This window comes from Phyllostomus hastatus, unplaced genomic scaffold (assembly GCF_019186645.2).
Source record: "Phyllostomus hastatus isolate PE091 unplaced genomic scaffold, TTU_PhHast_1.1 phas_contig_152, whole genome shotgun sequence".
In the NCBI taxonomy this organism is placed as follows: domain Eukaryota; kingdom Metazoa; phylum Chordata; class Mammalia; order Chiroptera; family Phyllostomidae; genus Phyllostomus; species Phyllostomus hastatus.
Genome location: NW_025333622.1, coordinates 13,988,676 through 14,014,382, shown reverse-complemented (window position 1 = coordinate 14,014,382; position 25,707 = coordinate 13,988,676). Strand labels below are relative to the sequence as shown.

At 36.8% G+C, this 25,707-nt stretch overlaps 1 protein-coding gene across 1 annotated transcript in view; it reads left to right on the top strand.

Moving 5' to 3' along the window:
* Positions 1-25,197, top strand: part of KDM5A (lysine demethylase 5A) — a 111,944-nt gene extending 86,747 nt beyond the window's left edge. Inside the window, exons 23-28 of the mRNA XM_045830406.1 lie at positions 939-1,490; positions 1,870-2,013; positions 9,545-9,704; positions 13,320-13,540; positions 17,635-18,045; positions 23,634-25,197. Of these exons, the coding sequence (XP_045686362.1) occupies positions 939-1,490; positions 1,870-2,013; positions 9,545-9,704; positions 13,320-13,540; positions 17,635-18,045; positions 23,634-23,840 (1,695 nt within the window). The 3' untranslated portion in view covers positions 23,841-25,197. The remainder of the gene's footprint in view (positions 1-938; positions 1,491-1,869; positions 2,014-9,544; positions 9,705-13,319; positions 13,541-17,634; positions 18,046-23,633) is intronic.
* Positions 25,198-25,707: the final 510 nt, after the last annotated feature.

Genomic DNA, 25,707 nt, shown 5'->3' with positions numbered 1-25,707 from the left:
CAACATTATTTTATGTTAGTTTCAGCTGTAGAGCATAGTGGTTAGACAAAGTGTTTACCCCAATATTTCAGGTACTTACTCGGTACTAGGTTTTACAGTTTTGTTACAATATTGTTAGCAAATGATCCTGTTTTGAGGCTAGTGGAAATGATTTCTTATTAAGGAACCTGCCTAACAGGGCAGTCTTGCCATACAAGTGGAAAAGGAAATCATTTCAAAATTGCTTCAGAGTTATGAAAGAGTTTTTAAAATCTGTCAGTATTCATGATAATTAAGTTTTATTTATTTCTGTTTACTTTTTTGAAATGAGCTACGTAAAATCTTGTTATAATTGGCCATCGGGCTGTGCTATTCTACTTCTACATAAGTTGGAGAGGCCTTCTAAAAAGAAATAAAAAGTGATTTGTATGGAACTTCTTCCTAAGGGATGAATTACAAGGGGATGGGGAACTAGTATTTATTGAGGGTTTACCTTGTGCCAAGCACCAAGGTAGGCATTTTGATGTGTTATCTCATTTAATCCTTAAAATAAAAACAACAAAATGAGGTTGGTGGTATCCTCATTTTCCAGAAAACTGAGATTCAGAAAACTTGTGCACCAGATCAACAATACGTAAGTACAAGAGCCAGGCTTCATATTCAGGGTGCTTGATTTCAAGGCATATTATTTACTGAGCCTATGGAAGGATTCAAAGTACCGTACTGATAAATTGTCAAATATGGTAGCTCTTTGCCCATTTTACAGACAACAAATGTTTGTGTGGAAACTGTCAGGACTGCCCCACATTTTAGGAAATGATTGACAACTGATTTTTTTGAGAGGAAAATGTTTTGTCATAATGAGGCCATACTTGTAGGTGATCCCTTAGCCTTGAGGATTTGATACTTTTGGAATATTTTTCAGTGACTCCTTTCTATTAAATGTTTGTTGTGTACAGGTGGCAGTTTTCAAAGAACGGGAGCAAAAAGAGATTGAAGCAATGCATTCCCTCAGAGCAGCCAACCTAGCTAAGATGACAATGGTGGACCGCATAGAAGAAGTGAAATTTTGCGTTTGCCGCAAGACAGCTAGTGGGTTTATGCTGCAGTGTGAGCTCTGCAAAGACTGGTTCCATAACAGCTGTGTTCCCCTACCTAAGTCATGTTCCCAGAAAAAAGGGTCTAGCTGGCAGGCTAAAGAAGTAAAATTTCTTTGCCCTCTTTGTATGCGGTCTCGAAGGCCAAGGCTAGAGACTATTCTGTCACTCCTAGTATCCCTTCAGAAGTTGCCTGTACGGTTGCCTGAAGGAGAGGCCCTACAGTGTTTGACAGAACGTGCTATGAGTTGGCAGGATAGAGCACGGCAGGCCCTAGCCACAGATGAACTGTCTTCTGCCCTGGCCAAACTGTCTGTGTTGAGCCAGCGTATGGTAGAGCAGGCGGCTCGAGAAAAAACTGAAAAGATCATCAGTGCAGAACTTCAAAAAGCAGCTGCCAATCCAGACTTACAGGTAAGTTTAGCATTTTCTTTCTTTTTATATTTCATAAGATATTATTTGTCAGTGTGTAAATAGTAAATCAAATCTATCATAGCAGTTGACTAGGAAGACAACAGTAAGCTGCCAGCAACTATATTATTCATAACACCTTCATTCTGCATACACCCATAGGATTTTCTTTGGATATATACGTAGCTCATTTTAGTTAAAAATTATCTGGATGTATCATTCAGGTAGACCTTAGTATCATAGGCAAAAATTCGATCTGTACTAACTGGTAAACTCTGTTAGCTAGCCACTTTGCACGTTCATTACACTTTGGTAGTCACAATCACATAGTACCCATGTTTATTTAGTGTGTCTCTCTGTTCATCCTGGAAATGTTGTTTAGGGACACTTACCTAGTTTCCAGCAGTCTGCTTTTAACCGGATGGTAAGCAGCGTATCTTCTTCCCCTCGACAAACAATGGATTATGATGATGAAGAAACAGATTCTGATGAAGACATTCGGGAGACATATGGCTATGACATGAAGGTAATTACATGGCCAGGTGTATGGTCACATACCTGATCACTGGGTTTGTTTAAAAAGTTATTTAATACTGACGTTTGAGGCCTGAGAGTAGAAGAGAAAACTAATAATATATTTATCTATAGTTTATGGTGATAGTGTCTTGTCAAAGCTCCAAAAAATACAGATTAATGAAATAATTTTTTAAAGGGTGGAATTTTGAAACTATTTATTTTCATTATCTTGTAAGTCTTTATGGCTTAGGGGGAGTAGCAAAATTATGCATTTAGTTACTAAAAGCCTTGATGGCTGATTTCATTATTTTTTCTTTGCATTGTTATCATCTATATAGTTTTATTTTAAGAATTCCATTGTAGCTGTACTTTGAGTCCTTTGTTTCGGTCTCTCATCTGTTTGGTGCTAGATCAGTGTCATAGACAGAGATGGTTTATACTTGGGCCTGTGGTTTGAAGTTGCAGTTTTAGTTGCAGTTAGAATGTATTATTTGCCCTCAATATGATTATTTTGATAATGACACCATGCTGGTGATGAAGAGAAAATTTTGGCGAGTGTGTTTTATGTTGGATTTTATTGGCCTTTTTTTAAATCCTCACCCGAGGATATGTTCACTGACTTCAGAGGGAGGAAGGGAAAGAGAAACATTGATGTGAGAGACAAACATTGGTGATCGGTTGCCCTCGATATGCACCCTGATGAGGGCAAACTCTCAACCTAGGTATGTGCCCTGACTGGTAACTAAACCCATAGCCTTATGGTGCATGTGATGATGCTCCAACTAATTAAGCCATCCAGCAAGGGCTTACTGGCCTTTTATTGTTATTTCAGGTCAGGCCCAAGTCCTTGTATTTTACCTAGTAATGTTGTTATTTGTTGATCTGTTTAGAATCTATTCCTGTAACCAGGGAGTTTGTGCTCTTACATATGAAAAAACAAGAGTGCGATCTTTTCTATACCCCTTAACTATCTTTTCTTTGTCTTTTCAGCATACAAATCAGATAGGTAAGGTCATTCTTAGAGCATGAATGTCATCAGCATTAAATTCCCAAGATACGAAATTAAAACCAACCATCGTAGATGCTTGTAAATTATCTGCTGGAAAATATATTTTTATCAAGATACAAATGGATCCAGGGGATGTTTTAATGAAGGAATTTTTAAGTCACGTGAAATAAAGACTTGAGAAAAGTTGAAACTTGAATTTTTCTGTTTATTTTAACAGAAAAAATGTTCTGCTCACCTTGTTACCCCAAAGTTAATGACCATCTTTGTTGTAATAGATTAACTAGGAGCAGCTGAAAGGACATGCAGCCCATGCCACATATAAATTATTTAGCTAATGCTAGAATTGCCTGTTTGCCATAGCTTAGAGGCCTCCGATATTTGGATTATCTTTCAAGCACAATTAATAATCAACAACTACTGTAGGATGGGCTTTGCTTAGAAACAGATTGGTAACTTATAAAAACAAAACCACAAATATTACATGGTTTCAGGGTTAGGGATCAAAACTGTGTTTTGATATGGTTGTGTGGAGTAGTCCTTTTTTGTAAAATTTATATGGGAGTTTCACCCTACGTTTCTTCTTTGGTTTGGGGTATTGACAGGGTAGAAACATAAAAGTATGGATTTTACCGTGTTAGCAGGGTGTTGACAGCTTAGAAGAGTGGAAGAATGATATAAGGCTTAAGTTAATTCAATATAAAAGTTACCTTGCTACAGATATCTGCATTTAAAAAAATTACACTGTTGAGTATTTTCCCATAGAGCAAGCAAGCACTTACTGTGATGAAAATTTTATTTGCAAATTTATTGCAGTTGGCTTGGCGATTTTTCCCTTTGTATGATGTCCCCAATTGTGACCATGAATCATCCTTAAGATAGTCTGAATTTAATATCTTTACTACAGGGAGAGCCCCCTAGTGGTTTAGGAAGAAGAGTTTGTAATTATATAGAAAAATAAAATCAGTCATTTGATCTTGAAATTATCCTAGCATTTAAATGTTTACAACAGATGGTTTTTGCTTTGCATTGTGTACTTCATTTTGCATGTAATATTCTTTGAACAGAATTAAAATACTCTGAGCAGCAATTCAAGAAAATTATTACTGCCCTGGTGGGTGTGTGGCTCAGTTGGTTAGAGCATCCTCCCATTAAATCAAAGGTCGCAGGTTTGATTCCTGGTCAGGATACATGCCTGGGTAGTGGGTTCAGTCCCTGTCAGGTGCATATGGGAGGCAACTGATTGATATTTCTCTCATATGGATGTATCTCTCCCTTTCTCTCTCCCTCCCTCCCCCTCTATCTAAAATCAGCATACCCTCCGGTAAGGATTAAAAAAAAAAAGAAAATTACTACGTAAGAAAATACATATTTAATGAGGCAGCCTGTCGTAGATCTTTCATGATTGTGTCTGGAATAACCTTCCTTCAGATACTCATGATTATTTCCTTTCAAGGCATATTGTTTACCTTTATTGAAACTGTTTATTCATATTATAGTTTATATTTTACAAATGCATATATGTGCAGAATTATACATTAGAAGGGAGGGTTTAAAACAGTAGTAGTTACTATTTCCCAGGAAGTTCTTTTTCTGTATCCCAGTAACTGCTTCTTTTAGAGAGAAGCAAGTTAAGCACTTAAATTCTTTCATTTTTTTTCTTCTCACCCTTATTAATACTTGGGTGGCTTGAGCTTTAGTGGAAATAGAGGAGATTTTGTCTTGGACTTTAGTTTGACCTAGTACTAGATAAAATGGAGTGATCTATATATAAAACACATCTTTCTTTTGTTGAATATATTTTCTTGATTATGCTAATATGTTGTCCCAATTTTTCCCACTTTGCCCTACTCCACCCAGTACCCCCCATTCCCTCCAGCAATCCCCCCCTCGCCCAAGTCCATGTCCCTGGGTCATGCATATAAGTTCTTTGGCTACTCTACCTGTCTGTACCTACCAGTTTATACTTACTCCCTGCACCTTTTCCCCCATTCTCCTCCTTCCCCCTCCCAACTTGTTACCCTCCAAATGATTTCCATATCTATGATTCTGTTTCTGTTCTGCTTGTTTGCTTAATTTGTTTTTTAGATTTAATTGTTGATAGTTGTGAATTTATTGCCATTTTAATGTTCATAGATTTGATCTTTTTCTAAAACAAGTTCCTTTAACATTTCATATAATAAGGGCTTGGTGATGGTGAACTCCTTTAGCTTTATCTTGTCTGGGAAGCACATTATCTGTCCTTCCATTCTAAATGATAGTTTTGGTGGATAGAGTAATCTTGGATGTAGGTCCTTGCTTTTTGGTCACTTTGAATACTTCTCGCCTGCAAAGTTTCTTTTGAGAAATCAGCTGACAGTCTTATGGGAACACCTTTGTAGGTTACTGTTTGCATTTCTCTTGCTCCCTTTAAGATTCTCTCTTTATCTTTAACCTTTGTCATTTTAATTATGATGTGTCTTGGTGTGATCCTCTTTGGGACCATCTTGTTTGGGACTCTGTGCTTCCTGGACCTCTATATCTATTTCCTTCACCAAGTTGGGGAAGTTTTTATTAATTATTTTTAAAAATAAGTTTTCAATTTCTTGCTCTTTCTATTTTGGCACCACTATGATTTGAATGTTGGTACATTTGAAGTTGTCCTAGAGGCTCCTTAACCTATTCTTGTTTTTATTTTTTTTATTCTTTTTTTCTTTTTGCTTTTCTGATTGAATGCTTTTTTCTTCCTTACATTCCAAATCATTGATTTGATTCTTGGCTTCATCCACTTCACTGTTGGTTTCTTGTATATTTTTCTTTATTTCACTTAGTGTAACCTTTATTTCTGCCTGGGTCTTTTTTATGCTGATGAAGTACCAAATGAGTTCCTTGAGCATCTGTATACTAACCAGTGTTTTGAACTCTTCATCTAAATGGAGGTTGCTTATCTCCATTTTGTTTAGTTCTTTTTCTGTAGTTTTATTCTGTTCTTTTATTTGGGCAGTATTTCTTTGCGCATTTCATTTCTTTTGGCAGCCTGCCTGTGTTTGTTTCTGTGTATTAGGTAGGGCTTCTTTGACTCCTGTCTTAATAGTGTGGCTTATTGTAAAAAAGCACCACTGGTAAGTTGGATGGGGAGGAGCCTTAGGTAATTGCCAAGGCATGGCAACCTGTTAGAACCACATTGGTGGAGTCTCTGATATAGTGTCCTCACTCTGAGGCTCTTTGGGAGGGAGAGCTCAGAAAGGGGCAATGGCTGCTGATTGGCCTCTGGAGTTTTGTCCAGGAGGAAGCTGTCCCCCAGCACTCACTCCGATGGCAGACACTAGTTTCTCCACGTATGCCACTGGTGCCCTTGTAGCTGCTGCCCCAGTGCTAGATTCTAGAAGGAGTGAGTCTACATAAGACCTAACTCTGTTGCGGGCCCTTTAAGAGGAGATGCCTGAGAATTCCACAGTTCATTTCACTGCCCGAACCCCCACTGATTTTTACAGCCAGAAGTTTTAGGGACTTACCTTCCTGGCACTGGAACCCTGGCCTGGGTGGTCTGGTATCCCTTGCTCCCGAGATATCCCTCCTGACATTTATCTACCATATGTGGGTATGGGACCGCCCATTCCACATCTTCACGCATCTCTGTGTCTTTGCGTCTCCTACCTGTCTGGATGAATGTGACTTCTTTAATTCCTTGGTTGTTGGGCTTCCATACACCTTGATTTTTTGACATTTTATAGTTTAGTTGTAATTTTTGCTGTGGTTGTTTACCTACGCCTTCATCTTTATAAAACACATTTTTTACTCAGAGTAAAAAAATGGCTTTTCCATCTTTCTTGCATATTTGCCATCAGTGGGACTGTACTGTAATTTCCCCCTTAGGAAGAGTAATTTGTGTAAGATTGCTATTTACAGCGTTTTACTTTCAACCTATCTGTGTCTTTATATTTAATATGCATGTCTTGCGATAAGTATAGTAGGGTCCTTTCTTTGTGTTTTGCATATATGTGTAATTATAAAATGTATAGTTGAGTCTTTTTGTATGTTTGTTTTTTAAAGTAATATTATGATCTGTCTTTTCATTGAAGGTGTTTAGTCCATTTACATTTATTTATTTATTTATTTACTTATTTTGAAAAGAATTTTTAAAGATTTTATTTACTATATTATTTTCTTTTTTTTTTTTTAGAGAAGGGAAGGGAGAGGGAAAGAGCAGGGGAGAAACATCGGTGTGTGGTTGTCTCTAGTGCTTCCCCCGCCAAACTGGGGACCTGGCCGGCCACCCAGGCATGTGCCCTAGACTGGGAATTGTGAACCAGCGACCCTTTGATTCACAGGCCAGCACTCAACCACTGAGCCACACCACCTAGGGCTAGTCCATTCACATTTAATGTATTGTAATTGTTGACATGGTTTGGTTTAAGTTGACCATCTTGCTATTTATTTTTTATTAAGCTGGGGTGGGGGGTTGTTATTCCTCTATTGCTCTTTGCTGGCCTTCTTTTGGGTTAATTGAAATTTTTAAAAATGTTTCAGTATTGTACCTCTTCACATTTCATACTTTGCTTGGAAAAATAATTTTTTAAAAAATTTCTTTTTCTTACTACTCTCCTTCATTATCTTCTGATCACCATCCTTTCCATTTTAAAAGCCGAACAAAATCCTATAATGAAATGAGTAGAGTCAAGGTCAGAAAAGATCATTTCCAATTCCAGTCAGTGAGAACCAGCATCTGGGAAGTAAAGTAGGGAAGTATAGTACTACAGTACTGTAGCACCTGTTGCTTTCTAATAAAACTTAAATTCTTGACTAGGGCAGAAGGCGATGAACTGCTATTCCTGAAAGACATTGTCTTTCAGAATCCTGTTATAAAGCTTTTTAAGTATCCTGTTTAATTAAGGATAATATCATAATAGATTTTCCTCTCATGCACTGTACAGGGAAAATAGGGTGTTACATTAGTCATTAAGCTTTTGTCTCCCTTCTCTTACCCCACTCTTTTATAATCTTTTTTTGTGTTGCTAAGGAAGGAACTCTACACCAGGGGCTTTAAACTTTTTATGTACAGTAATAAATATATCAATATACATTAGTATATGTAACTATATATTAGTATATATACCAATTAGTATATGTAACATATGCTAATGTATATCATTACATACAATATATATTAATATATTATAATAATGTATAGTAAATATTTTAGGCTTTGGAGCCATATATGTTCTCTACTATATAGCCTTTGTTTTTTTAAACAACTCTTTAAAAATATGAAAATTATTCTTTGCTCACACTTTATACAAAAAAAAAAAAAAACAAAAAAAAAACAGCCTGCCAGCTGGATTTGGTCCATAGGTTGTAGTTGCCAACCTCTGCAGTACACATTTGTTCTTTGCCTGCAGCTTCCCTTCTGCTAGTAGAGGACATTAGAGAAAATTAGATGTTCTGGACAGTCAGAAGGGACTTGGCCTTTCCCATTGTATTTTCCATTCCTGTCATCATCTGAACTGCATGCTTTTTCATTTTTTACCCTGGCAGCAGCAACTGTTTCTAGTTTCTAAATTTTTTCACACCCTAGAAAACAACCACATCATGTTTCATTAGAACTAACTGGCCAGGGTTTCTTCCTCAGAGATCTGGATCCCAAGTCTTCAGGGTGCCTCCTCTGAGATTTTAGGTTCTAATAACCCCACTTCTTCCCTTCATTACCTTAAGCCCTATGAATCAAAACTCTCCTAATTATCTTGGTGTTACCTATTGCCTTTCAAGCCTTTAATGTACAGGGTGTGGCAAAAGTAGGTTTATAGTTGTGGGTATGCAAACCACAGTTTATTCTTATATCATTATTAATTATTGTATTATTCTCCATATGAACAACTATAAACTTACTTTTGCCCCACCCTGTTCGTTTAGCTAGTTCATTTTATTAAAATTCTCCCTGTTGAAATACCTTTGATTTCTCTTTCTGATTCTACTCTTAACTATTAAAGCTGCATGTGTGAGTTTATGGAAATTGACCACAGAGAGTAATCATCTGAGACCTAATGAGAGCGGTCAGAATTGTATAATTTGAATATTGTCAGTCAGCCTCTTTACTGTATTAAGAGCCATTGGTAAGCTTCTAGGTTTCAGAGAGGCTTTAGAGAGGATTAAATGATTTGTTCTTAAGATATCACATTTAAACCTTTCTTATTCTTTTATTAGGTTCATTTTATTTTTTTCCAGAGAGTCAGAGTTCGTTAACTTCTTGTGGGTATAGGAGGTTTTATGAGTTATAGAAGGCAAATTACTTAATAGTAATTTTCTTGTACTTTATTATCTCTGTGGATTATTTTTGAGATTTACTCTTTCCCTTTTGTTTGAAATTGTGGTCATTACTGTCCCCTCCTCCCCCCAATGGACTTTTTCTATGTTATTTAATATCATGTCTTTAATTTTAAAGTCATATTTTTAGTATGTTGTATTAGAAGTTTTAACTTGAAAGTTCACATTTAGATCTTTGTCATATGGTAAGTTAAATGGTTCTAATTCTAAATATCTCTCTTTGTTTCTTTTTCAGGATACAGCCAGTGTGAAGTCCTCCAGTAGTCTGGAACCCAATCTTTTTTGTGATGAAGAGATTCCCATTAAGTCTGAGGAGGTGGTCACTCACATGTGGACAGCACCTTCATTCTGTGCAGAACATGCTTATTCTTCTGCTTCTAAGAGTTGTTCTCAAGGTATTAACTCTTTACAGCAGTGTGGAGAAGATAAGCCTGAAACCAGTGAGAGAAAAAAATTTTTTTTTAAATCAAGACTATGAATCCCTCTTAAACACATATCTTCACCATAAAATACTACTAGAACCTGAACGTGCAATTTTGGTTAGGAGAAGCCAGTCCCTATTTGCATTTTCTGTCATTAGGTGATAATCTGAAAACTTAACATAGAATTATTGGCTCCTAATTAGAAGAACTTTAGAGGCCATCTAGTCCCAACTCCCTATTTTTTTTAATCCTCACCCAAGGATATGTTTTATTGATCTTAGAGAGAGAAGAAGGGTGGGATTAGTGGGAAGAGAAAGAGAAACATTGATTGGTTGCCATATGCACCCTATCTGGGGATTGAGCCCACAGCCTAAGTATGTACCCTGACTGAGAATTGAACTTGCAGCATTGGGGCATGGGAGAATGCTCCAACCAACTGAACCCCCCAACCAGGGCCAATCTCTCATTTTTATAAAATCCCTGTTAAGGAGTCATTTAGCCTTCTTTTGTTCATTACCATTATTGAGGAACTTGCTTTTGCAGAATGTTAATTCTAGTTTTAGAAGGCTTTGCAGAAAGCTCTTTTCTTGGTACATAATGTCTTTGTTATGTTCACTTTCTTTTTCGCCAGTGGAAATAAGTCACACTGCTTTAGATTGCACTCTGGAAAATGCAGTGTGTTCATCTCTACGTAGTAAAATCCAGAATTTTACAGAACAGCATATTAAAACTGACATTTGAACAATGTGGTGGTTAGGGGCACTGATGCACTGTGCATTCGAAAAGTTAGCATATAACTTAAATCAGCACTGTATGTACACAGATTCCCAATCTCAGATCAAAAATACAGTTGAGGACTTCTGGCCAAGATGGAGGCATAGATAGACACACTGTGCCTCCTCGCACAACCAGAATAAGAACAACCAAAATGTAGAAGCAAAAAAACAACTGGTACTGACAGAAAATTGAACTGTATGGAAGTCCCAACAACCAAGGGCTTAAAGTAGACACATTCATCCAGACCGGTAGGAGGGGCGGAGTTGGGCGGCTGGGTGGAGAGGGGTTGCAGCAAAAAAAAGCCAGAAGCAGTGGCTGGCAGACCCCGGACACACAAGGCGGCAGCAGCGGGTGGACCCAGTGGGGTGGTGGTTTGTGGGGGCACACAGCGCGCAAGGTGGCTGGCGAACCAGGAGGTTCCACATTCAAGCACAGATAAACCAGGCGAAACTGGGGAATGAGACAGACTGCGCAAGCCAGGGTCCCAGCACTGGGAAATAAAACCTCAAAACACAAATTGAAAACACCTGTGGGGGTTGAGGTGCAGCAAGAGAAACCCCCAGCCTCACAGGAGAGTTCATTGGAGAGACCCACAGGGTGCTAGAATGCACACAATCTTACCCACACAGGAATCAGCACCAGAGGGCCCAGTTTGCTTGGGGAAAGTGGCAGAAGTGACTGAAATCTGGCAGACAGCAGAGTAAGTGCCACTGTTCCATCTGAGACCCCTGCCCTCACATAGTGTCACAACCCAGTGATGTGGGTTGCCCCACCCAGGTGAACACCTGAGGCTCTGCCCTTCACTATGTAATAGGCACATCAAGATAAAAAAGGCCCAAACAAAAGAACAGGTCAAAGCTCCAGAAAAAATACAACTAAGCAATGAAGAGATAGCCAATCTATCAGATGCACAGTTTCAAAGCAATGGTGATCAGGATGCTCACAAAATTGGTTGAATTTGGTCGCAAATTAGATGAAAAAGTGAAGGCTATGTTAAGTGCAATAAAGGAAAATGTGCAGGGAACCAATAGTGATGGGAAGGAAACTGGGACTGAAATCAATAGAATGGACCAGAAGGAAGAAAGAAACATTCAACCTGAAAAGAATGAAGAAACAAGAATTTTTTTTTTAATTTCTTCTTTTTTTTTAAAAAAAAGATTTTATTTATTTATTTTTTAGGGAGGGAAGGGAAGGAGATAGAGAGAGAGGGAGGGAGAGAAACATCAATGTGCGGTTGCTGAGGGTCATGGCCTGCAACCCAGGAATGTACCCTGGCTGGGAATCGAACCTGGGACACTTTGGTTCCCAGCCCGCGCTCAATCCACTGAGCTACGCCAGCCACGGCAGAAACAAGAATTTTTAAAAAAGGAGGAGAGGCTTAGGAACCTCCAGGACATCTTTTAAACGTTCCAACATCTGAATTATAGGGGTACCAGAAGGAGAAGAGGAAGAGCAACAAATTTGAAAACTTATTTGAACAAATAATGGAGAACTTACCCATTCTGGCAAAGAAAATAGACTTCCAGGAAGCCCAGGAAGCTCAGGGAGTCCCAAGAAGTTGGATCCAAGGAGGACCACACCAAGGCACATCAGAATTACGTTACCCAAGATTAAAATGAAAGAGAATCCTAGAAGCAGCAAGAGATAAGGAGACAGTAACCTGCAAAGGAGTTCCTATCAGAGTGTCAGCTGATTTCTCAAAAGAGACCTTTACATGCAAGAAGGGGCTAGAAAGAAGTATTCCAAGTCATGAAAGACAAGGACCTACATCCAAGATTGCTCTATTCAGCAAAGCCATCATTTAGAATGGAAGGGCAAATAAAGTGCTTCCCAGATAAGGTCAAGTTAAAGGAGTTCATCATCACCAAGCCCTTGTTATATGAAATGTTAAGGGGACTTATCTAAGAAAAAGATGATAAAAAACATGTATAGTAAAATGACAGAAAACTCACAATTATTAACAACCACACCTAAAACAAAAACAAACTAAGCCAACAACTAGAACAGGAACAGAACCACAGAAATGGAGGTTTAGCAACAGGGGAGTGGGAGGAGGAGAGAGGGGGAAAAGGTACAGAGAATGAGTAGTATAGATGGTAGGTAAAAAATAGACAGGAGGAGGGTAAGAACAGTATGGGAAATGGAGAAGCTAAAGAACTTATAAGTAAGACACATGGACATGAACTGAAGGGGGGAATAGGTGGGAGAGGGTGTGAAGGGAAAATGGGACAACTGTAATAACGTAATAAAATATATTTTAAAAAATACAGTTGACCCTTGAATGAGGCATATTTGAACTGCATGGTGGGTTCACTTATATGTAGATTTTAAAAATCTGCATTTAAGTGGACATGTAGTATTCTCTCTGTATGTAGACCCTGACATGTGCGATGTAAATCCACCTGATCTAGGGTCAGTTGTGTTGCCTGTTTATTAGAAAAATAACCATTTATTTATATAGGGCAGGTCTACGTTTAATCTGTTGGTATCCTATGAAAGGGAGAGACCATGGGTTAAGAAATTCTTTTCTATTCTCCTTCCCCTCAGTCACAGGATAAAGAAATAATAAGGAACCAGTTTTTTACTCTAAACCAATTTTTTAGACTGGACATTAGAATTCTAGATCTTTATGCTCTATATTTGTTTTTAATTTCATTTTCACTTTTATATTGATGTAGTCAATCCAGATGACCAAAGTATTGGGGGAGAAAGAACCATTTTTCTAAAATATTTAGTTTGGAAACTACATTTTTTCCATAGTTTTCAGTTTTGTTTTGTCTTAATGTTTTTCTTTTTTTTTTTTTTGGAAAGGTTCAAGCACCCCGAGGAAACAGCCTCGGAAGAGCCCTTTGGTACCCCGAAGTTTGGAACCTCCAGTATTGGAGTTGTCACCTGGAGCTAAAGCCCAGCTGGAAGAGCTTATGATGGTTGGAGATCTCCTGGAAGTATCCCTAGATGAGACTCAACATATATGGCGGATTTTGCAGGCCACACACCCACCCTCTGAAGACAGATTCCTGCATATCATGGAGGTATGGATTTAAAGCTTAAACAAGTGGTTGTAAAACTACTTAGAAGGCCCAAGTTTCTTGGAGGTCCCATATATGCTGGCAAGGAGAGATGGCTGAGTAGGTAGTATTCTGGCTGTCTTACTTTCTGATTAAGCCAAGTCATTCTATTTTATAGTTTTCTTTAAGGAAATTTTATGTGATACAAAATTTAGAGGAAAAACAGGTCACTTCTGCTAAAAAGAAAAGAGGATATTGAAAATCATTTGATATAGAACAGTTTCCTTAGCCCAGATTCCCATTATTCAAAGGCCCAAAAGTTAGGAAAAAAATATAGTGGTTAAAGAAAGAAACTTCCCAAGTTTTGGCTTATGCTGCCAGCTTTCCTAAAATCTCTCAAACAAGAAGCATCTGGCCTTGGTGTGTACCATACCTCTTGGTAAATGGCCCTAGGCCCAGCACTAGTGGCAGCCAGCCTTTGTTTGCAGCTTGACCTGCCTTGAGCATCTTCAAGCCTAGCACAAATAGTAACTATCTGCAGATTGCTTTGTAGCTCATGCCAGGTGGCCCTGGCAGGGCATAGGCAACTGCTGACCTTGGCCTCCACCTGGTGGAAGGCTCCAAAGCTGGTGGACCTGGTGGGCAGCTTCAGACCTTGCCAAAGCACCAACCAACCACCTCCACAAGTGACATACTCAAGAGGTGGACTCAGCAGACAGCAGAGCTCTGCTGAAGTGAGTCCTGCTCCATTGGGTTGGCCCGTGCACAGCATGTCCTCCATGTTGGTTGCAGAAAGTCCTTGAAGCCAACTGCCTTGGAGGAAAGTCTCTCCCACTGACACACTAACAACAATCAAGGCAACTACAATAGGAGGGTGCACACAGTCTACATGGGGAGTGCCTACGGAAAGCCCAGCTTAGGTGACCAGGGAGGCTATACCACTGGGCCCTAGAAGATACCTACTACAAAAGGCTGTCTATAACATAAGGTCACTCTACCAAGACTAGGAGATGTAGAAGCTCTACCTAATACATAGAAACAAACACAGGGAAGCAGCCAGTGAGGAAAAAGAAACATGTCCCAAATGAAAGAATAGAATAAAACTCCAGAAAAAGAACTAAACAAAATGGAAAAAGGTCATATATTAGCTGCAAAGTTTATCTAACACTGGTTATAAGGATGCTCAATGAACTTAGGGGAAGAGTGGATGAACTTAGAACTTTAACACTATAAAAAGGACACAGAAACTATAAGAAAGAACCAGTCATAAATGAAGGGTACACTAACTGAAATGAAGAATAATTTACAGGAAATCAGCAGTAGAGTAGGTGAAACCAAGAATCAAATCAGTGATTTGGAATATGAGGAAGCAAAACACACCCAATCAGAACAAGAAAAGAAAAAAAGGATAATATAAGGAGCCTCTGGGGACAACTTGAAGCATACCAACATTCACATCATGGGGGTGCCAGAAGGAGAAGAAAGCAAGCAAGGAATTAAAAACTTATTTGAAAATAATGACAGAAAACTTCCCTAATGTGGTGAAGACAATAGTCAACGCAAGGCCAGGAAGTGCAGAGAGGCCCAAACAAGATGAACCCAAAGATGCCCATACCAAGATACATCATAATTAAAATGTCAAAGACTAAAGACAAAAAGAATCTTAAAAGCAGCAAGAGAAAAGCAGTCAGTTACAAGGGAGCTTCCATGAGACTCTCAACTGGTTTCTCAACAGAAACTTGGCAGGTCAGGTGGGATTGGCACAAGGTATTCAAATAGATGAAAATCAAAGACCCACAATCAAGATTACCCAGGAAAATTGTTTAGAACTGAAGGACATAATAAAGAGCTCCCCAGACAAGGGAAAAAAACCCCCAAAACCTAAAGGAATTCATCAGCACTAATCCAGTATTACTTAAAATGTTAAAGGGTGTTTTTCTAGAAAAATAAAAAACAGTTAAAAAATATGAACAGTAAAATGGGAGTAAATACATATCTATCAACAATTGAACCTAAAAAAATAAATGAATAAGCAGAACAGAAACAGACTCATAGATACAGAGGACATTTTGATGGTTGTCAGATGGGAGGAAGGTTGGGATGGGTGAAAAAAGGGAAAAGATTAAGAAGGTAGATTGGTAGTTATATAAAAGTCATGAGGATGTAAATTACAGCATAGGAAACAGTAATCTAATAATTGTGTGTGGTCTCTGATAGGTGCTAGATTTCTTGGGGTGATCACTTTGTAAGTTATATAAGTGCCAAATTACTGGATTGTACACCTGAAACACAAAATATTGTACATCAACTGTAATTGAAAAACAAACTTTGAAGAATAAAAAGTTACCTTTTTACAAAATCAAGCTTCCTAAGGAAACAATTATACAGAAGTGGGGAGGGAGAGTCCCTATTTATCTGTTATATTTGCATAGCAGTTTATAATATATACAGTGTTTATATATCTTTGATCTCATTTGATCCTCACTATAATCCTGAAGGGGAGAGGGAAAAGGATAGACAAGGCAAGTATTTTTAGTCTTTCTGCATATAAAGAAATTAAGGATGAAAGAGGTAGAAACTTGCCTAAGATCACACATGTAGTAAAAACAGTGAGACCTGGTTTCGAACTGTGGCATTCGATTCCTGGTATTCTTTTCATTATTTGTTTCTGTGTAATGGAACGGTACAATGCCACCAATAGTTGATACAGATACGTTTATCATACTCTAATTTAGTTTGTTTTTGGTCTGAAAGTCAAATCCAAGATATAGCCTAGTATAAATAATGTTTTCTAGTCCACAGAGCATTTTCTTCACATTCATCATCTCATCTGATCCTCTTTTATTTTACATATAAGGAAACAAAGTCTTCACAAGTTAAATGCCCTGTTCAAGATGTAATAGAGTTAGACACTTATAATACAGTGTTTTTTGGGAGTCGGCAGATTTTTAGTTTCCTATCAAAGAGTTTTCAGTCTCAAATCTGGAAAAATTCTCAAGTGTTACCTCCTAAGTGATTATCAAACTTGTATTTTCAGTTTTTCTTCTACTTTTCCCCTTTATCTTTCTGTTCCTAGACATACCTTTACTATTAAAACTTTAATATTTATTACATTAGCACAAAATAACAGTATTAGAAAGTTGAAATGAAAAATAATAATTTTTCTGCCTTGTCACATCTACTATTTTCTAGCTCTTGCCAAAACATACCCTTTCTAATGAGATCATGATGCAATTTTATATGTTTTAATAAGATTTCTACTAACTTATTAACCTTCAAGAATTTATTGAGTTAATAAAGAACTATAATAGCGGTAAATGAGCCCTGGCTGGTGTGGCTCAGTGGATCGAGTGCCGGCCTGTGAAACAAAGGGTCATTGGTTCAATTCTCGATCAGGGCACATGCCTAGGTTGTGAGCCAGGTCCCCCGTGGGGGGTGTGCAAGAGGCAACCGCACATTAATGTTTCTCTCCTCTTTCTCATTCCTTTCCCCTCTCTCTAAAATTAAATAAATAAACTCATAAAAAAAAACTATAGTAGTGGTAAATGGAGACCAAAATATTATTACATAATTTAATAATTTAATATACATTTACTACATTTAGTTTTCTGTGTGTGTTTTCCTCTAAAACAGGGATGCTACAGATTATATTAATATATGCTAACAATGAAACTTTTTGCTCTTTTTTCCCCTAACAAGCTAAAAATCAGTGAGATTTTTTTTTAGGGCTTGCCATTATTTTCTGCTATTGATTATCTTCACTGAATATTATACTTGCCTTCTTAAAGTGTCTTTTAAATACCTTTAGAATATTTATTATGGTTAGTGTATACAATACAAAATTTACTATTTTAATGCTTTTTAAGTATACAATTCAGTTGTATTAATTACATTCATAGTGTTATGCAATGATCACCATTATCTATGCAGAAATTTTTAAACATCCCAAATAAAAACTCTGTATCCATTAAGCAATAAACCTCATTTCTTCCTCCCCCAGTAACCTCTACTATAATTTGTGTTTATGTATTTGACTCTTCAAGATAACTCACATAAAAGAACAAAACTGTTTTTAAATGTCTTAATTGAAAATTTTTTCTGATTTTATATTTTTGAAGGATGACAGCATGGAAGAAAAACCAATAAAAATAAAAGGAAAGGACTCTTCAGAGAAGAAACGGAAACGGAAACTAGAAAAAGTAGAACAGCTCTTTGGAGAAGGAAAACAGAAGTCTAAAGAGTTAAAGAAAATGGATAAACCTAAAAAGAAGAAATTAAAATTAAGTGCAGAAAAATCAAAGGAGCTCAACAAACTGGCCAAGAAACTAGCAAAAGAAGAAGAGAGAAAGAAAAAGAAGGAGAAGGCTGCTGCAGCCAAAGTTGAGCTTGTGAAAGAGAACACTGAGAAGAAGAGAGAGAAAAAGGTGCTGGACATTCCCTCAAAGTATGACTGGTCAGGAGCAGAGGAATCTGATGATGAGAATGCTGTGTGCGCAGCACAAAACTGCCAACGGCCCTGCAAAGACAAGGTGAGTTTTAAAGAGATGAGTTCTAAGTAGTGCAAGTGTGAGAGAGGACAAGGAGCAGCAGGTGTATAGATGTGTGTTTAACATCATAGTAGTTTGTTTTTGATCCCAGGGTTTGTGCTTCCAACATGTTTTCTACAGTTCCTATAAACTGTTTTTGAATTAGGAGGCTCTTAGGTCAGTATGCTTAATAGAAGAAATGTTTTATTTTAAAATTCATATATTTAGTGAACATAATGAGGTAAGAGCAGAGGGGAGCTATGTGATAACCTGGGGCAGCAGTGTGTTTCATATGCTGTTGGCATAAAAAAAAAATCAAAATAGTCTTAGCCTTCCCTATGGGGTGACTCAGAGAACTAGATACTTTGTTAGTTAGCCATAGTGGCCTGAAAATATACTGGGCCCATATTCTGAGAGCTCTAGCAAATTGCATTAAAATTTGTTCTAATAACCTAAAACTAAGGGGTCAAGTCTTCCCTTTTTGGTCTGGGGTGTCTTATCTACACTCAGGCCTATGTGCACTCTCCTAAATGGAATATGATGTTTTGAAATCCCTTTTAAAAAATAATTAACACTTTCAAAGGTAAAGTTTAAAAAATTTTAGTCTTTTAGTTTTAAGTATAGTAATTATGTATAGTGGCCATCCTTTAGGCAATATTAATGTTCTCAGAAAGATGAATGGACTTTATGAGAAATCTCAGTTCATAAGATCACTGGAGACATCTATTATGGTTCCTATCAAGATTACTAGTTTGTAGTTTTAATTTTATTATGCTCATTATACGATTTGGTATTTAGAATTTTAACAGCTTCTCAGTTTGAATATATGAACAGAATAAATACAACTGTATCATTATTTTCTCAGTTCCCTCCTTAATCAAATATTGATAGAGCTTGAAAAGGTCACATTGTCCAGGGGGTTTCATTTTGTAAATGATGAAACTAGGACTCAGTGAAGAAAAGTGATGTGACCAAAGTCACAGAGCTAATAAGTGGCAAGAGCAAAAGTAGAACCCTGGTTACCTGGCCCCACAGACCAGGTTCTTTTCACTGATAGCCTCAGCCCACCATTAATTGAGATGTAAATACAAAATCACATTCTAAAACTTCATGGTGCTTATATTTAAATTATACTTATTAAAGTTTTTCCACTCATTTTTGGCAAATGAATATAGTAAAATGTATATCCCATAGTCTGACCTTCCAAGGACATAGCTATAAATTTACATTTGTGTGTTTACTTCCAATCCTTTTTTGATATGATTTATTTTATATCATGTCATGCTGTCTATTCACTTTGGTATCTTTATTAATTTCATAAGCATTTTTATATACTGTAAACATGTTTAAACATTTTAGTAGATGTATGTATGTGTTGTTTTTATTTTTTATTTTGAATTTATTCTCATCTGAGTTTGTTATTAAAGAGGCTGATGAAAGGTTAACTGTTTCTCTTTGGGTATTAACAGCTCAGTGTTGGCAGAACCTTCTCTCTTTCTCCTTTAATTTTATGGCAGTTTTGGGACTGTCAGCAAAATACGTTTCTTTTTCAAGCTTGCCTATTAACCTTATAGTTTTTATATCTGGTATGATCCTATTACCTTCTCTTTTTCTCCTTTTATCTTCCTGTAGCATATAAATACTACACATAGTTTTTTTTCTCTGTTATAAAATTTGAAAATTAACTTGCTTATTCTCAGGGTTATGAGAATAGGTGAGATAATCTCTATGAAAGCACTTGTTAACCAAATGCGCAATGTAAGTGTTAGGGTGTGGTCATTATTATTAAATGAGCCCTAAGATTTGCTCCTACCAGTATAGGCTATTTTTGAAAGAAATTTAGAAAGTTATCTACATTGTGATGGGACGAAAAGAGATTTAACATTCAGAGAAAATGTCTGCTTTAAACTATTAAAAACACATATAAATGTGAGGAGTGTGTGCCTTAGCTGTCATTAGCTTACATAAAAGAAACTTAGTAAATATTATATTTCTGTAATGTATTTAATTTTAAACAAATTATTTCAGATTTTAAACATTTTGTCCATCATTGGTATTTTGCAACTTTTATGGTTCTTCAGGTTTGTTCTTGACACCAGTTTCACTACATAAAAGGTATATTTCCTTATAAGCTTTGTATTGAATTTTATAACTTTCTCTATTTGAAGTATAATATTTCACTAAGAAGACCAAATTAATGTATGGCACACATCTCAGAACGAAGTGCTGAATGCTTTTTGAGTAGTTTATCTTCTTTAAAATGCCATGCAGTAAAAAATAACTTAGGGTTCTTTCATATTTAGGTAAATGTATATTTACAGTTTTTCTAACCAATAGTTATTACTGTTTCCCCAAAATGTGCAGACTGAGAAAACTTTGAAGGATTACCTAAATATTACCCAGCCTCAATTTCAAAATATTTTAGAAAGAGAAAGGGAAAATATCAGAATAGATTTTTTAAAAAACTGTCTCTCCCATCATATTCTGACTTGCCCACAACTTTCTTACTCCTAGCATTGAAATTCTGTGTCTTGAGAAACCCATCAGTCTTGAACAGACTGAGAGAACCTGGTCACTTACTGCTGAGAGCACCAAAAAAAGTAGATAGAAGGATTCTGGATATATGCTATGTTGTACTTCACTAAGTAAATTTAAAAAATTTTTAAATCTGACTTTTGCAAGGAACCTTGGTAGCAAAGAGATTGAATGCCAAAATTCCAAAAGCTCTATCACTAAATCACCAGGCTTTTTTCCCCCCATTGCAGTAATATGCTTTAAGAATTGAGCAAAATATATGCCAAATATTTTTAAGTGTAAATATAAACCATATAGCAAAACATGAAATGTCAAACATATGTTATTTCCTCTGTTAATACAATTCCTGAAATCCAAACCTAGTAAATTGTTTTATAATGTTAAATCTCTTATTAGTTAATATTTAAAGAGCTCATAGTTAATGAAGTTTTTTAACAATTATTTTTATAATTTGATAAATACATCTCCCAGGAGTAATGAAAGGGGAAATGACTATTAGAACTTAATATTCAATTAGCCAGATTCTGTGTTCTTGAGTTTTCAGGCTACTATATAGTCTATCATGGTATGCCAAAATCTTCTGTGGATCTGGATTGGCACTCCAAACTTGAGTTTGCTTTATGATCCTGTGTGGGCCTTTTCAAACAACTGGAGTCTGATTGTTAGTAGAGGAACATGATAAAAAGATATTAATAAGAGAAGGAATGTTTTCCCTTGTTAGATTATCAGGGTACATTGTTATGTAACCTGTGGCCTGGGATAGAATTTGTGTACCAATGAGTATCTTAAGAAAAGTTACATATTCTTTTCGAATCCAGTGGAAAAGCTAGGTTTGAGAATGTACCTCTAGCCAAAACCACAGAAGAGAAAATGTTTTCTTCCTTATCAGTTTAATTTTGGGAAACTGGAAGCTAGTGAGTGTAGTGCAGATGTAGGTTTTAAAAGGCATGAGACCCATTTTCTTAGCAGCAAATACAGATAAATTGGTAACTTTCTTATCCTATGGATTACCATGAATGGGACTGGAGTGGAGGGTTCAGAGGTATCATCATAAACAAGGTAATATCTCAAATCTGGGCATCTCAAAGAAACAATTTATCTTCCCAATTCCCTTTATCAGCTCCAAATAGCCAAAAAAACAGTTTATCCTGAGTTCACCTACTACTGAATTAGCACTTTATAAACCTTCACCTGCTTGCAGGACCTTTATTTTTAGTTTGTTGCACAGAAGTCATCTTCCTTTTCTATCTCTGATATAGTTTGCCACAATAGGAACATTTTGATCAATTATTTTCTTCATTGCAGACTTGAGAAGATAAATATTATACAGTTACAGAAAAATTAAATTATATTAGGAAGGAATTGTTAAATTGCTCTAATTTACAGAGAGCAGTATCACAAAGTGCCAGTGGTCACATTTAGAATAAGATTTACCTGAGGGTTGATTAAAAATGTTTTCTTCTGGTTTATACCCCCAAGATATTCTGAGCCTATAGATTTGGGATGGGTCTTAGCTATACTTACAAACAACAAAAGGTGATTCTGATGGAAAATATCTACACATTTTGAGAAGGGGTGCTGCTGCAGGCAGTTATTTAAAGATGCAAAAGTTTTTGTGGAAGTTAGGATAGTGAGTAGAGCCATGAAACTGCAATACTAAAAAGGTGCTCCAGTATCCTAGGCAGTAACTAGGTGGTTTTTCCATACATTATTTCATTTGATCTTTACAGTAATTCTATAAAGAAAATGTTATCTCCATTTTACAGATCAAGAAATTAACCCTTAATGAGATTAAATGCTTTGCCTCAAATTACACACATCAGAACTTAGAACTTCTGACTGAATTCAGTACTCTAAATTTATACTATACAGTATAGTTTCTTAAACTCTAGAATTTTAGAACAGGAATAATGAAAGCAGAAAGGTTATTTTGACAAATGATTTCTCCCACCCATTATTATACCTTAAAACTACTAACATGACTGTCATAGTTTTGATAATTTTTTATAGTACATGGAAACTAATTTGGAAAAGTACTTACTCACTTTCCTTGAAACTCATTTATTTAGCCAAAACCTCTTTCCTTTGTTCTTTCTCCCAAGGGACTTATTTAATCCCTTCATACTTCTTACTTTGCTCTGTTATCTGGCAAAGCGCATTGTTTTTAAGTGACTTCTACCTTGCCAGTGAAATGATTGACTCTTGTAGTGTGTACTGCATCTGCCATGAAATCAGCTGTGAAAACCACCACAACCACCCTCCAAATAGAGAAACAAAAATGGCCTTATTTTTCACTCTGGGCCCAAGGCTTAAAGTCACAAAATGACAGTGCCTTTCTAGCCTCCTATAATCAGTCTTCTTTGAAGGGTCAAAATTTGCCTGGTATCTGCCACTGACCTAGCAGTTATCCAGACTTTAATTTTAAACCTCAGAGTGATCTGTTGACCTGTATCTTTGACTGTTTTAATTGGTTAATTTGTAAGATGTGACCTCTGATATTTGCTAACTTTTTATAGGGAGTTGTATTTGTAACGGAAGAAGAGAAGAATAAAAAATATTAGTTTTAAAAGTGGCCTATGTGACTGCTTTTCTAAAAAGGTATTTAATGCTCTTAGTACTTTGGCTTATCTCTTTGAAATAAAGCTAATACACAGGATTGCCTTCACATTGTTGTGCTCTTCCTTTCTTGATTGATAATTGCATTGCCTAGAAATTGTTAATATTAGCTAAAACTACTTGGCTGCTCTATTAGAAGTTCCTTTTTTGTCAAGTTTTTCTCAAACATGTTTCTGCCTCACAAGGAGTCCCAGGTATTTATGAGGTAATGAATGGAGTACCTAAGGGGCCAAATTTTGTGGACATACCATGGTAAAATGTAGCTTTGGGGTATTAGCTTCTCAACTTCTTTCTTTGAAAAAGAACCCCATAAGAAGTCATTGTCTATCTCTGGACATCCTGATTTTTGCTATCATTTATCAAGAAAGCTTTTTGGTTTGCTTTTATTTTAGGCTTAATGATTATGTAACCTGAACATTTCCCAATCTTGTCTCTTACAGGTAGACTGGGTACAATGTGATGGTGGCTGTGATGAGTGGTTTCATCAAGTTTGTGTGGGTGTATCTCCAGAAATGGCTGAAAATGAAGATTACATCTGTATAAACTGTGCAAAGAAGCAGGGGCCAGATAGCCCAGGTCAAGCACCAGCTTCTTCCTTCATAATGAGCTACAAACTACCAATGGAGGATCTTAAGGAGACCAGTTAGCAGATGCTGAGTTAGTTTGGGACATGGAGAAAATGGACCACATTAAGACCTTAGTCATAAAATTGAGTGGTTTAGATCCACTCACAATGTTGCTTCCAAAGACAAATGGCCTTCAGAGAAAGTCCTCGTAGCTGACTTCCTCTTTGCATGGACTGTGTGATCTCCATTCTGTATCAACACATCTGTGCAGAGGGTGTCTTCTTGGGTACAGCAGCCAATATTTCAGTTCATCTTTTTTGAGTATGGTTTGTTACATTAAGGCCAGGCATTTGAGCTCCATGGTGACTGGTTGGGATTAATACATTGGTGTGCCAGCAGGACATGTAGGGATGTGTCTTAATGGCCAGTTAATATTAATTAGAAGTTTACCACCTAGAGGCAGCACCCTCTGGAGGTGCTGATTACTTGGATCTCCTTAGTTAGGATAGTTACAGAGGAGTCAGAGCACCACTTTTTCTCCACTATTACATGGTATTTAATGCCCTGAAAATACAACTAGGAAAAGAACAGGGCTGAAGTTAACTCTTGTTAGAAGTTGTGGGATAATAGTGCAGCCTAGACTTGTCCTTGTATGTACCAAGAAGAAACCCCCAAAAGATAGGCAGATCACCTTATCTTCCTAAGGAGGAAGATGTCTTATAGTTCAGAAATCTGACTAGATTTTATTCTGGGAAGAGAGCTTTCCTTATTTCAAGACAAAGGAGCCTTTTTTTGGCTTAGAGAAGAGCAGGTACGTGGATCCAGCCCTCTGCAAAAGAAAGGACAAGTTAATGTTTTACTGAGCCACAGTGATGCATGCTTTTTGGGAAAACCTTCATTCACAAGTATACTAGTTACCACCAGGTTTCAGGCATGGCCATGAGCAAGACCAGCAAATAACAGCTTTTTGCCTGGCAGCCCTGACACCAATGTCTGCTGTTTCCAACACTGGCCATTTCTGACCGTGGCACACAGCAGATGCTATTGAATGACACCATGCTTCATCACAGGATGTGGGATTGTAGGACCTCTGGGTGATGAAGTTGTTTAGTAAATCCATTTTTTAAAAAAGAAAAAAGGACCTGTTTTTACTTTTTTCTAAATGTCTCTGACTACTGACTGTTATAAATAGATTATTTTTCCTTTTTTAATATACATATATGAATATATAAATATATATATTTACTGTTACCAGCAGCATATGACAAAGTTTCAGCATCAGAAATCCATTTGGGGGCTTGCTTACTCTTTTTTGCTTTTTAATAAAGAAATCCCATTCCTCCTTGTAATACAAGGAGTTAGCACTTCCTTCTCCATCCTGGCCTAACCAGATCTTCATCTTGTTTTTGTTTAAATAAATAATTATATTTCCTTTGTGCATTGGGTCTTGTCCCTGTCTGTTGGGAAACTTGGTCTTACTATATCTATGATGGCTGTTTTGTTTTGTTTCTGTATGTGAATGTGTGAAACTGGTTCTGTGTCCTCTTCCTCCTGTTATGTTCTCTGTTCTTGTTAAAGTGTTAGGTAAGCTGTGTGGAAATTCTTAATAGAAGGGGACTAATTTTTTTTCAAAGAAAAAGTAACTAAAAGTAGTATTTTGTCTTTACTATTCTGTGTCCCTTTAATTTGGTTTAAAAACTGTCATTTGACTTAAATTCATCGGTTTTACTTTTAAAGGGGGCAGGGTGGACCTAAAGAATAGCTTCTAGTCTCCTTCCCACTTTGCCCCAGTTTATTTGAAAGAAATGTCTTCTAGTAACTAGAAGTGAAACGTACTGTCCAGTCACAGTTTGAGTGGGTATGAGGTTTAACTCAAAAGGCATCTTACAAAAAAAAAAAAAACCTTTTCTATAAAATTCAGTTTTTGTAAATGCTTTCTCTCTGGTTC